The 15,069-nt window shown below is 31.9% G+C and overlaps 1 protein-coding gene across 1 annotated transcript; it reads right to left on the reverse strand.

Annotated features, from left to right (window-relative positions):
* Positions 1–4,199: 4,199 nt before the first annotated feature.
* Positions 4,200–10,896, reverse strand: LOC134268951 (GTP-binding protein Di-Ras2-like). Its single transcript, XM_062751183.1, has 5 exons — positions 10,860–10,896; positions 10,466–10,652; positions 10,027–10,091; positions 4,640–4,813; positions 4,200–4,525 (listed from the first exon to the last, which is right to left on the reverse strand). Exons 1-5 carry the CDS (start codon positions 10,894–10,896, stop codon positions 4,200–4,202), a joined length of 789 nt encoding a protein of 262 aa, XP_062607167.1.
* Between the last annotated feature and the right edge of the window lie 4,173 nt (positions 10,897–15,069).

Raw genomic sequence — 15,069 nt, forward strand, 5'->3', positions numbered from 1 at the left:
GTCCATTGTGTATACACCTGTAATATTCCTTTCTAAACCTCACCGTATAAGAAAAAGAGGTCATGTGTGACGGCAATTTAACTCGTACATAACGTGTTCCGTCTGCTATTTGTGTACCTGGATAATATCTACGATTAATTTATGATAATATTTCAACGTTCAGTGATCTCAATATTTGTTCAATTTCTTCATCATCAATATATGCTGGAAGGTGCAAGAAACTGACCACAATTGAACTTTGTACAACCTCATGACATTCAAATATTTTGTCGCCCACTTTGACACCTTCAAGTAAATACTGTGTTGGTGCATTCCCATCTAACGTGATTTAGTAGAGATTCCCAGATTTGGGTACACAAGCATACAAAGTTCCAATTCCACAATTGTCATGTACAAATTTGATTATATTTGTAGGTTTAATCTGAGAATTATCCTTGACATTTACAATTAAGGAATGTTCTCTACTGTACTTTCTGGATACAGAAATATTGTTTGATCCGCCAAGATGGCCTTCACTTTTTTTACACGAAATGTTCAAAAACTAATGAAATTGCAAAATATATACATGTACACACAAAATACGAACATATATACAGTCCACCTTCTGTCAAAAGACAAATGGTAGGGGTTCACCACTTACAGATAACACTATAGGTAATTTTCCGCAAGCGAAATTTCCTCGTGCTCACTCTGCAAAAACTAAACCGGAAGTCAAAGCGAGAGACATACCACTACACCACGGAACCGCTTTAAACTAGCGAAAATTATATGCAAAGATGAAGTTACATACATTTATACATTCACGTTCGATGTTGTCAAAATTTTACACAATGCATGATATCTACTTTAACCTTTATTAAACAGTTCTCTGAAAATTTGAGCGAAATCCTTTGAGAAATTAGCGAGATATGAGGCCTCAAAGTTGGCGTCTAGGAAGAAGAAGAAAAAAAGAATAATAATCTTTACCAACAGAATCAGTAGAAGGTCTTCCGTTGGAAAAGGAAAACCTTAATTAACAATAGAGTTACATCTTCCATATCACGAACGCCTTAATCGTGGAAAAATTATTTTTTTTTATCAATAAAAGGAAATTAATCATTCACACAAATATATAAATTATTAAGTTTAATGAAATTATTGATTCATATGAATAGTGGGTTGTGTAAATTATATACATACTGTTAATTAATGTAAAATTCAGTCAATTAATGAATATTAACACAATATACATCAATTTATAATCGACATCAGAATTCATACAAATCAAGATGTGTTTAATTTTGCTACGAAATTTAAACATTGAAAAACACTATCCCCGTATATCAAAAGGGCTTAACTTTTTCAAGTACCCAAAACAGAACTTAAGGGATATTTATGCTGATAATTCTTTATACTAAATTTCATTTCAAGGTTAATGTAACTGCAAATAAGATTTTGTAAGGAATAATTCTGTAAAAAAAAATGGCGCAATCCCAAAACCTGACCTAGATATTCATCAAAATTGAATACTAAATTTTTTCTAGTAAGTGCAACCTCCAAAAGGGCATAACTTTGTCAAAAATGTGAAAAATGGTGCGATGGTATCCAAAACAAAACTTGACCTAGATATTCATCTGAGAAATCTGAATGCTAAATTTCATTTCAGTATGTTTATATCCTCTGCGATAAAAATGAACGGAAACTGCAAATAATTGGAATTTTTCTTAGTCCAAGGGGCATAACTCTGTGAAAAATGGCGCTATCGAACCCAAAACAAAATTTGACCTAGATATTAATCTGATATATCTTTATACCAAATTTCATTTCAATATGTGCAACGGTTGTAAAGAAAATGAACGGAAACTAAGTGGACCGACAGACCGACAGACCTACCGACAGACCGACCGACCGACAGACAGCAGCAAAGCAATATGCCCTCTCTTCTTCGAAGGAGGGCACAAAAAGTCAAAAATGTTGGTATCAAAAGGAAGGTCCTACATGCATCACAAGGGATAAACTATGAAATATCCTTAGTACTAACTTTTCAAAAGTGACAGCAAAGGATTTTTTAAAAATGGGTTAAACTCCAAGGTCAAGACGTGGAATTTGGTGGTACCCAAAGAAAGGTTTTGTCACAAGGAAAACACTTCTGAATAATGAAAAATTTAACATAAAAACAATCAAAAAAGTGCAAGTAATAAACATTTATTTAAGTGTTTAAGTTGTATGCAAATTTACAAATTACTTGTGTTATATTTTATAAACATAATTTTATCTACCGAAAAAATTACATCTGAATAACATTAAGCTGGACAAACATTTATATAACTAGAAAAGAAACTCGTTGCGAGCAACGAGAGGTCTTCCGTCCGATTCTGAAAAAAACCCTCACAAAATCGAGCTGAAAAAGAGATAAAACTTTTTATGGAAACAAAGGAGATTGAACCCGGATCGCCAGCATGGAAATACAAAGCGCTTACTGTTACGCTATTGGGACCACATCTCTAAATTTACTTGTATATTACTTCTGAAACAATTCATCTGTCTTAGAATAATGAAAGGCGGTCACTTTTCATAATTTTGCATTAAACGCCACGAGTAAATCTTCGCACCAAACTTGCTCAAGATGATCACATCGGAATTTGTTACTTGAGTTTTAACAGTAATTTTTAGGATAGATTATCTAAGTGATGAACAGATGATACTGTTTTCTTTCCTTTATTCGATATGTATTCAACGTTTTATTCCATGCAAAACCATATACATACATGCATGCCAATGCTATATATTTCTGCACTATTGTCGCCATTTGTCTACTACTGAAGCCATGATACATTATTTCGTGCCAAACGTCACAAGTAGTTCTTCACGCTATTCCTTTGAAATGTTTGATCTATCTAATGGATCTGATAGCTTCAATGAAAATTAGAAATGTATGCTCTTATAACCGGAATTTCGATCGTAAGAAAGTATATTTATCACATTATACAAATATAATATCGTCTACGGCCAAGTAACACTAAAGCTCTGAATTCGGTAAGATTTTCCACGAATTTTGTATCCTGTTTACACCCAAAGTGGAGATTGAGTTACACGTTCATGAAAAGACTGGAATGTTTCACTGAAAAAAAATCACTCGACCTCCGACGGTCAAGGAATCTGCTACTCTTCATGTTCAAAAACTTGCATTTATTACAAGAATATTTATATAACCTTTAATAAACAATCTTTTAAAAAATTGTTTTTCTTATTTTTGTCTTTTCTATTCATTTAATATGTCATGAGCCTGCGAGGTAAAATTAACAGAAGTCAAGTAATATTTCAGAAACATAGTGAATATTAAGTCAGGCAAGTTTCTTGAAAAGCTATTACTTATAACCATGGTTTAGGATAAGTGTTCCCTGGTGCAAAACAAAAGACTGTAGTCATCGTATTTCCACTTGTAGTCATGTTGTGTTCTCCTATGAAATGCAGACAAAAGCAATTTCAATAGAAGGTTGAGGAAATCTCATATCAAAACTATACTCAATGCAACGTAATTGCGATGTAGCAATCTAAAGAATCCTTTACATTTCTTAAATCTTTTTGGTAGAAGTTTCGTTCATGTAAACGCTCAGCTGACCTTCTAGAACCCGACTTGCTTAATGGCGGAGTTTACGGAGACCGCCGCCATCTTGGACACGCTTCAGATTTTTTGCGAATATCTATTGTGTGGATTGATCAATTCTTAAATAAATTATATATTTGGCCTTTCCAATAGGATCTTAATTACCATTAATTATATCAAAGAAAAATATTAAAAAGCAAAAAAAGTTGAAAAAGTGCACATTTTGAATTCACTTCCTGTAGCGACCGGAAGTACTGACGACGCAAACGAAGGCAAAATTGCACATCTATGACTCATGGTCTATCATCTCTAACAAGTCTCCAGTTAATATCTTGAGCCGTTTTCGAGAACATTCGAAGACAAAATTGCATTTTAAAATCAGGAAATTGCCCATAACTTGGCACTGGTAGCGAATTTTCCAATAAACGGAATTTTATATAAAATTCATATAATGACCTATAATTCCTGAAATTTTCATTGAAATCCACCGAATAGTTTACGAGAAATCGCCTGCACAAAATTTTGTCTAAAAAAAAAAGAATAATAATAATAATAATAATAATAATAAGAAACAATAGAATCACTATAAGGTCTTCCGTGAAGACGGAAGACCTTAATTATTTTTGGTATAAAGTGAGTATACAAGACTTTGCACTGAGGGTTTCCTAGCTTTAACACAGGAACCCGAAAAGCTCTTAACTTTACATTTCGATATTTTTCTGTTTTTCTTCTTAAAATATAAATCATCTGACTTCACGTAGTTCCTTAAAATAATTTGGAAAAGGCATCTAATGTTACAGTTCAGTTTAGCACTTGTTTCAGTAAAGCAGAGCATTTCCTCGGTTACTGATTTCTTCAGAACTTCTTCAGTAGTTACTTTTCTAGAATTCGTTTTGTCTATCTTGTTTCCCACAAGAATTATCCTGCTGAAGTCTTTTCCTGAAATGTTCAAAAAATAATTAAGTCAAAATTTGTACTGACTTTAACTGTTTCATTAGCATGAAATAAGAAAACAATTTTTTGTTTAATTCGATCAGATATATCAATATTTACCTTTAATGTCTTTGACTTTTTTAACAAGTGAGAGGGCCTGATGGAATGACTGGGGGTCATCTACTGCATACACCACGACAAAATCGTCTCCATTCCTAATATTAAGGTTTTGCATGGCGGGAAACTCATTGCTGCCTGAAGTATCGATGATTTGAACTTGTTGAAATAAGCCGTCTGCAGAAATTATAAAGACGATGAAAAAATATGATTTTTTTAAATATCAAATTGGGAACACAAAACTAAAAAAAATTTTTAAAATAATTTCATTTTCTATGAGAAAATTATTCGAAGCATTATCTATACTTACTAGGGAGGCAAACAGTTTCATTGTAACAGTTTTCAAGAGTTGGCTCGGTTGCTTCTTGAAAAGATCCGTACAGGAATTGTTTAATAATACTCGTTTTCCCTACCCGCTCTGCTCCAAGAAATACAATACGTAGTTGCCTCATTTTATTTCAATCAAGAGGAACCTTACAATAATGTTTTGGATTTTTAAAATTTTCATTTATATCTCATTTGAAATAAATTTTCTAATGTCATTCAAAGTTACATGTTAATTTACATCCTACGTAGATTACCTTTTACGGATAAGAAATACAAGTGGTTAAGCGATGTTAACGTATCATAGACAGGAAACAGTAAGAGACAATCTATCAAGTAAGAATTGAAGGATCTGATTGGTTATAAATAATTACTAAACATTTAGATAGATCTGCTATTAGGCAATTAAACGTTTTATCTATAATGCAACGTTTAGAGCTAAGAATATACATATTATCAATATCTTGTTCTTCTAGCTCATGTATACAAATATGAATGAATTTTACTCTATTTTGAAGATTCTACCAAATAAAATGTGAAATTAAAAAAACTCTTAATATAGGTCATAGAAAATGTAAAGTGACGTATTAAGATTCGGTAAAAAACAAATTTCTTCCACTGAAAAAAAATTATGATTAAGAAAATATTCTTTTTATGCATAATATTTTTAGATCATTTCCTTAGGGTGACAAGTTCATTTTATCCTATATTTTTAAAAAGATCCAAAAATTGAAAATAAACATATAATATCCCATTTGTTTCACCCTGTTAAAAACATTATGACCCAATATTCATGCGTTTCAGACTGTAAGAGTAGTCATTATTTAGTTACTCGTTTTTTTCTGACAAATACAGTTATGCCCGTCTGAGACATATACCGGTAAAACTAATCATACAATTTGTCCTATTGCATGTTTCAAGGCAAATATTTTTACATGCCTGCTTCGTATTCAGTAAACATGTAATGTAAAACTTCATTATATGGCCCAAAATCACTGATGAAACACCTCTTATTTATTTCATTCAAATATATTTTATTGTTTCACACAAAAGGATCAAAATGAGTTCTAACAAATTACCAGTTCTCCCGGTGTTAGTAAAGTTAATACAGTTAGTACATTTGTCATAATAATAACATAGGAAATAATATTGGCAAGTGACATGAATAAATTGAAATGTTCTTCATATATTTGGTGCCTTCCTCATCGCTGCTCTGTAGTATGAAAGTCCTATTTCTTCTCAATAAAAAGGTATGACCAAGGTTATTTTTTTTTAAACAGAATGACAGACTTACAGACTGACAGCTAGACGGATGAGATTTAATGTCTCCTTGCTTTTGCTAAAGCGGGGGACAAGATTTGGACAGTAATATTTTTCACTAACACATTCTCATGGTTTAAATTCGTTACTTAACAGCTTGATCAGAGTAAACGACCAATTTTCAAAGCGAGGCAAAAAAAAGAGAAGAAAGTTTCTTCGGATAAAGGAAATCAAATGAGTTTGAGATCAGGGAGCGAGACAAACTAACTAAACAACTGTACCGCTTTTGCTATTTATGTCAATGACCAGCAAAACACAACTAGACAGACTTTTTTAAATTAAGCAACTGTACTGCTTTTGCTATGTATGTCAATGACCAACAAAAACACACATCAGACAGTGTTAATCTATTCCTATTTCCCTCCACTGCTGTTCGGCCTCAAAGTCATTGTACACCCGCAAAGAGGACGGGAAACCGTACTCACATGAGACATATTTTTCCTTATTTGTTTTCAATTTCAATAGATATATTGATATATATTTTCTTTTATTATTTATAAAACAAAAGCTGATTAAAATGCTTTGTTTATCGGTGTAATTTCATTAATGTTATCATAGTTTATTCAAAATATGGGAAGTAAGTGACAAACTGCATTGGTAAGCGTGATATACATGTATACAATGTTGCACTATGCAAGGTTAATAAACTATATTATATTAGGTGTTCTCAAAAAATACTTTTAAATATATCTGTATTTTTACACGTAAATACGACAACGGTAACTTTTCAGTATGGTTACTTAAACCTAGTTACTTGAAAAACCTCTGATATTATATAAAAAAAAAAAAATTAATTAAGCAGTAGTTAATTCACAAAGATTGCATTGAAGTCTATGGGGAGAAGCATTTTGCCAAAATAGAAATTCAAATAATTTGAATATCAATAAATCGTGCGGTGGAAAGATGCATTGAAACATTAAAAATAGAATGACAATTGAAAACAATTTTTTTACCGGTTAAAATTTTTTTAATTGACTTTTTTTATTAATTAAAAAAATGGGAGATAACTCTTACCAAATTTCAAGGTCATAAATTAGGACACATCCCGATATACATACTAATAGTAATAAATAGGAAGTATGTCTAAATAAACTGAGAATTCAACGCCTATATATCTAATATGTATTCAATTTCATTGAATTTGTTCCTATTATTTAGGGATTGAATACCTTAAAAAAAAAAAAAACATTTTCGGTATATACTCCAGTATACACTCAATGTATTACAAGCACTGTGGAATGAAATTATACGTTAATTGGAGAAGGCAAAGTTAGTACGATTACTACTACTACTACTACTAGAAGGGGGTACGCATCGATGTCAATGGATCATACGCACGGCGAGCACTCTGTTATGATCAGGTAAACGGAATTATAATGCGTCAAAATCGTATAAAAACAAAGGCATAAAATAGGTCGGAAATGTGGCATTCTACGAGGGGTGATAAAAAAGTTCGCGAACTAATTATATAACTTCCAAAACAGAAGAGATATAGGGTTTCAATGTTGAATTTTTTTCAAAGTAGTCCTCTCTGATTTTAATGCGATCTTATAACCATTTGTAAGTTTTATTTGCAAATAAGTTATTTTTTACAACAAAAACAATCCACTTGTTATGCAATGAGTGGTTAATGATATCCTTTTCAATTTTTCAAAACCCAAGTCCTTTGTCTTTTGACTGTTATCGAAATAAAGGTGTCTTCACTTTATCATATCTGATATGTTTAAACATCAATTTTAGGGATTTGATAATTATATAATTGTAAAGATATTTATTTATTTTTCTAACTGTAAGTTGGCGGTCTTTCATATCAAATTGCTTAATAAAGGAAATGTCTGTTTTATTTTTGATATAATTCCAATTAATGACGAGATTTCTGGCAAGTCTTTTGTCTTCATTAACAGTGTACAAATTATTATAAACTTATGCAAAGGAATTTCCAAGATATACGTTTAACTTTACAGCCGTTCTTTTCTCGAATACGACTGATTCAACCATTTTTTGTCACAAGTGATCTACCTTATGACGTCATTTTCACATTGTGTTCACAAACACGGGGCAAAAACAAAACATTTCACTCTTTGTGTACCAAATTTAAATGTTGTGGTTTTGTAAATATAGAAGTGGAACTTTTTGATCACCCCTCGTAGATGCGATCTAACAATATATATTCAATTTTTCGAAATGCTGACTGTTATCGAAATAGATGTAACATCAATTTCTTTGGTAATAGTGTTACTGTTTTAATTTGATATAACAGTACTTGTATCGAATTACCATGTGCAAGTTATTGTTGAATAAAACTCCATAAATGTTGAGAAGTGGCGGTGAAAAAATATATATGAAGTCGTTCCCAGATACATTGTGTAAAGTGTTGTTGTTATACAGTACATGTTCATTTCATTGTACATTAGCATAGATATTCAGTAAAAAATCCAAGTATGATGTGGGCACGCACGTGGTAGACCCTGTATTTACTTTCAATTTTAAATCACTGTGATTTATTGAGTTTAAATATCAATAAACATTTTGTCAATCGATAAATCGGCAACATATAAAAAATGGAATTGAAAGCCTTAGCAAGAAATTTCATTAGAGTTTTTATATAAATTCTACTTCATAGGAATATAAAAACAAGTCAAAGGCATGAAACAGTGAAATGGTATTAAATAATGTTTTATAAAAATGATAATTCCAACATTTCAACGTTACAAACCGTGTTACCTTTATGTTCGTTATATGACCCTGGTCTGCCTTCATGTCAAATTTCATAGTATCGGAATACAATGTGGAGCAACAATTTCCCATTTCAAAATTTAGCACTTATAACGAAACAGACTAAACCATAACAAACTGAATACATTGTGAAACCTATGTCCAAAGAAAAATAAATGATACACTAGTAAATTTTTAACAAAAATACCAGAACATCGTAAATATGTTGATGCATTTCTTTTAGTGAATTAGAATTTTTTATAAAATAGGAAAATGCACGGTAATTCAATGTTTGTTCAATGAATAACAAACGTGTTAAAACAAAACAATTAAACATTTTATCAAGAATGATCATTGGTACGAGAATTCCATAAAGGAATTTTGTGACCCAGCTCAATGAGCTTTGTACTTACAGTACGCCAGCAAGGGTGATTATAAGGATGTTTGTTAAACAACAACTGAACAATTTCAGTTAATTGTTGGTAAACAAATTTAACTCCCAAAAGTTTTTAAAAACTTCGATTTGTACTTCTAAAAAAAGTTTTCCCCTTGTTTTTCTTTTATTAGAGTTTGTATAACTTATCAGGTTTACATGTGCATATGAGATTTTGCCTTGTAAGCTTTATATATACTTATAAAAGCTTATTATAATATTATTGATATTAAAGAAAGAGAAATTAATTTTAAATGACAATAATAATTAATAGAAATAAAGCTTAAAGCTTAAAAAATATATCTAACTAAATAAATGAAGCATTAGCAAATTAGGGATCGGAAACTCATTAAAACTCTTTAAAATATAATGTCACAGAAGCTGGTTTGGTAAAGTGCTCGCTCCGTGTTCGGAAGGTCGTGAGCTCTTTTGATCTCAGTCCCACTTTTTCATTATTAATTACTTTGGACTGATCTTGGTCGAAAAAAAATTATTTTTTTTTCTTTTGTCAAGCGCTCGGCACTTTGAAATGAAAGTTGTCGACCTATGGGTAAGACCGAGGCAATATCTAGGTAAATATCAAGACAGGAATGCTCACATAAAACATAGCATGGCCACTTTTTGGGTTTTTGTTTTGCTAGAACGTTAACTGTGTTTGAACGACTAAAGAAAAATTTAAATTTAAATTATTGTTCATAAAACATCGTTCTTTTAAAGTAACGGTGAAAGGAAAATATAAAAAAAAAGAGTCTTTCTTCATTATTTATTACAAGCGATAGAATCATCTGAAATTAACGATTTCGCTTAATTTTATAGAAGACTCTAACGATGTCCATTGAGACAGTATACAAGTAAAGTACTCAGAAAAAAATAAAAGAATTTTTCCTTATGGCTACAAAAAATTTAAAGTAATTACTTATCTTTTATAATATTGTTCTATTCATCGTCTTTTTAACAACAGTATATAAGAGTATATATGACATCATATGTTTTGCATCGTCATCACTCGTAAAGGTTTAACTTGTGGCGCCCTAAACCTTCTGTTGTTGTATTCTTTGTATTTCTTTCGCTCCTCTTCATCATCGTCATCATCATCACGTTTCGCCAAGGCAGCCCAAATCTTTTTGCAACAGACACTCAGTAAGCCTATTGTTACCACAGCCACGCCTCCCAAAACTGCATAAAGGCTAAACCGGTACCAAGAAGGTGCATTCGATGTGAATACTTGCAAAAAATATGTAGATATTTAGCATGAGCTTATCTTCATCACACTTTACGTTTGCCTGACTCTAAAGACAAAAAAATCTGTGCAGTTCAAATTTAAGAGAACGTTTTTAAAAGCTATCATAATTATTATGTAAATATTGCTTAGTCAATTGTTAATCTTTGATTCAATTTGTAACATATTAAAATTTAATAACATTGACTTACTACTCGGTGACATCCCTCCTTCTGGTACCTTGTCCATTGTTGATCTTTTAGTTGTAATTTGTGTGGTTTCCATAGGTGTTTGTGCTGTTGTTGTTGTTGTTCTCGCTTCTGTTGTTTGCTTGTCTAATATTGATCTTATAGTTGTAATGTGTGTGGTTTCCGTCTTGGGAGAGCTTAAAGTAGTCTTTGGTTGGGTTGAGTGGATAGTTGTTCGTGCTGTCGTTGTTGTTTCAGTTCTGCTGATTGCTTGTTTTTGATCTTTTAGTTGTAATTTGTGTGGTTTCCATATTGGAAGAGTTCTGTAGAGTTGTGTGGATAGTTGTTCGGGCTTTTGTTGTTATTGTCGTCAGTTCTGTAGATTGTCTGGTAGCTTGTAGCTTGATACTTGAGACAGTTGTTGTTGGTCTCGTTGACTCCTCAGTATTTACACTTGTTGTTGGAGGATTTGTGAAGTTCAAACCTGGAGTTGTCGTTATGGATGTTCCCAAATCTGTGGTTCTAACTATTGTACCTATTTAAAAGATTTTTCTGCCTTTTCAGTCCAGGTGCCTCGATATTTGCTTTTGACAATTCAGATAGAATAATAATTTTGCTAAAAAAACATTGAAAAGGAAAATAAAAGTATTTATTTTCTATACTTATTGCTGTAAGACAGTCCTCATCCATTTTCCCGTCATTGTCATTGTCTGAAAAGATATAATGTCATTAAAGCTGACATGAATTCTTAAAAGCGCAACATTTTCATCTATGTACAACTTGTTTCATACCAACTATAGCCGTATTCCGCCATATTTCTTTCAGATATCTTGTCTTTATACCCAAATGCACTCGTTACACTTGTATGATTTTTGGCTTGGCTATCGACTTGTGCACATCTCCGATGGTAAAACCTTTGAGAACACATGAGTTGATCACGACATTTCAAAACAACAAACAACGTAATAATCGCTGTTCTTAATAATTGTATTGATTTGAATCAAATGTAATAAAGAAAAAGAAAGAAAATGTAAATTTGGAAGAAAAATTTGGTTGCTCGAGTACGCATTTTTACACTGCGCCAATTTATGCAGAATAAACTTGAAATAAAAAAGCAGTAAAATCGTAACAAACTTGAAATTTTCATTTGAGTGGAACAAAAAAAAAAACCTGCTGTTCACAAGGTATAACTGAAAGTTCTAATAAACATTCGATATATAGGTTGCAGCTGTTTTGCATTACAAAATTTATTTGTCAATTATATTTGATTATTGTCCCCCGCTTTCGCGAAAGCGTGGGGACATTAAAGGCCGGTATACACGGTAATATTTTGTATTATGAAATTTGTATTATAATACAAAATCTTACTGTGTATACACTCTTAATACATTGTATCATAAGATTTTTCGAATCTTATAAAACTGTATTAAGAATAGAGCAATGCTCTATTTCCTAATATAAGTCTTATCTAACCTCTCTTTCAACCAATGAAATGTAATGACACTGGAGGTCATCCAATTTTTATCATTACTAAAAAAAGCATGTGGTTATAATGGTCGACTTTACAAGTGAAGACATAGAAAAACTCGTGGCTTAATGGGAAGGGGAAAAAAGGACTTGTGGAGTATATCAAGCAGGCATAGTACGATGATAGACACTGCTATCAGAGCCTCATCCTCCATTTTTATTACTTTGACAGAGAGAGAAAGAAGCTAATTCAGAGAATTTGTGTCCCCCGCTTAGGGAAAAAAGTAAACCATGCACAGTTCGGGGGGGGGGGGGGGGGGGGGGTTTGATCGCCTTGACTGAATTTGTAGAATTCTTAGATTATACATATATATACTGAAGCAAATAAAATATGCCAAAATGGATAAAAAGATTTGATTGCTTATTCTTTATTACGTGTATGTGTATAGAAGATTATTTTTATATGGAATATTAAATTTATCACGCTGTAATGATGATTTTATGAGTTTGTACAACAACCCAGGCGGCGGGCGCCCTATAGTGATCAGTCCTGTCCGTCCGGCTGTCCGTCCGTCAGTCCAATCTGGCTCATACTTCACCCACAGAGTGCCCTTGGGTAACCAGTATGCAGTGAGATCTCTTGTCCGTGAAAAGCATATCTTCTCTCCCTTTGGCCCAATCTGGCTCATACTTCACCCACAGAGTGCCCTTGGGTTACCAATATGCAGTGACCTTAAACCATGTTTCTAGGTCAAAGGTCAAGGTCATAGCAGACTTTATGAAAAATCCTTATTTGGAGCATATCTTCTCTCTCCTTGGCCCAATCTGGCTCATATTTCACTCGCAGAGTGCCACTGGTCAATGGATGTGCAGTGACTTTAATATTGGTCGAAGTTTCTAGGTCATGGTCAGAATTAGCCTCTATGTTTAAAATCTTTGTTTGGTGCATCATTTTTCCCCTTAATTCCAGTAAATTTATATAACTGAGGATACAAGATAACTTTGATATATATATATATATATATATATATATATATATATATATATATATATATATATATATATATATATATATATATATATATATATGGTAACAATCCTGTGTTAAAAACTAATGTCCAAATAACTGTATCTCACTTCTATTCTCAATGACCGTGTAGTGTAGGGCAGCGCCGCAAGAATTCCATCGGCATCGAAAGCAAGTTTTTTTGACCTGCCTAGATAGCCGAGCGGTCTAGCGCGCTGTTCCTGCACTGCTAGGAGACAGATTCCGAAGGTCGAGAGTTCAACCCCGGGTTTGGGCGGAAGTGGGTATCCATGTAAAAGTGAATTTCTTTGCTTTCTATATTAATATCTCTTCTATATATATATATATATATATATATATATATATATATATATGTCCAAATAACTGTACTATTTATATATATATATATATATATATATATATATATATATATATATATATATATATATATATATATATATATATATATATATATATATATTAAAATTATCTGATAAGTCATATTAAATTACCTTCACTTTTGTACACAAATGTTCCTCTTCAAAATAAACCTTTTAAACTTAAAGCAATATGAGCTGTATCTTTAAGAATTTTATTTTTATGGTAAAAGTGCTATTATGATCAATTTGTATGTAATTTAAACTTTTATGATCAATAAGCCCAATATAAAGTTTAAAAATGTTTCAGAAGAAATATTTCTGTACAACCAAATATACAGTTTTATATAACAAATCATTATTGTACAGGATGACAATAATTCAATTTTCCTTCAATCAAAGCTAATAAAAAAATCCATTGCAAATATGAGCAACAGAAGTTTATAAATAATTTATCTTTCTGTCATTAAATTAGTTGATTACAAATTTTCAATAAAATTTTCCGATGTCAAACATGCAGCTCATATTGCTTTAACCTTACATTTTCATGTTCATTGTTGAAAGCGGGGCCCTTTGAGATGGTCACCATCTGAATGATATCTAGTTTTTTTTTCTTTTTCACATGCTGAATACTATTATTTAGTTAAGAAAAGTTTTTTGAAAAAAAGATACATGGATCATCCGGGGTTTGAATCCGGGTCCTCTCACATTTGAAGCGAGAGACATACCACTAGACCACGAAGACGGTTCAAACTGGTGAAGATTAAATGCAAACATGAAGTCACATACATATATATATTCACGTTTGATATTGTCAAAATTTTACAGAATGCATGGTGTCTAATTAAAAGACCTTTATTAAACAGTTCTAATAGATGTAATAAGAATATAAAGTTTACCGAAACCTGTTTTATACGTAATAACTCTCCTCATGCCCCTGTGCTAAAAATAGTAACATGTAATACAATAAATACTAATAAAACAAACGGAGCGGGACACTTTGAGAGGGGTGAGGGAGGTCCTAGGGAGTTTTGGTATAAAATTAAATTGCAAAAATTCAAAATCTTCTTGAAATATCGCCTGGAAATGATAGTGTTTCATAGAGAGAGAATGTATAAATTTACGACCTTGAACTTTGACCTTTTGACCTCAAAATCAATAGGGGTCTTCCTTAGGCCACAGGGAATTGTTAGGTAAAATTTCATTGCAAAAGCCCAAAGGGATCTTGAGATATCGTGCGGAAACGAAAGTGTTATAAAAGACAGAATTGCGAATTTATGACCTTGATCTTTGACCTTTTGACATCAAAATCAATAGGTTTCTTCTTTAGTCCATAGGGAGTTGCTATGCAAAATGTCATTGC

This window comes from Saccostrea cucullata, unplaced genomic scaffold, assembly GCF_032062105.1.
Source record: "Saccostrea cucullata isolate Sc308-1 unplaced genomic scaffold, CSIRO_AGI_Scuc_v1 ctg8975, whole genome shotgun sequence".
Taxonomy (NCBI): domain Eukaryota; kingdom Metazoa; phylum Mollusca; class Bivalvia; order Ostreida; family Ostreidae; genus Saccostrea; species Saccostrea cuccullata.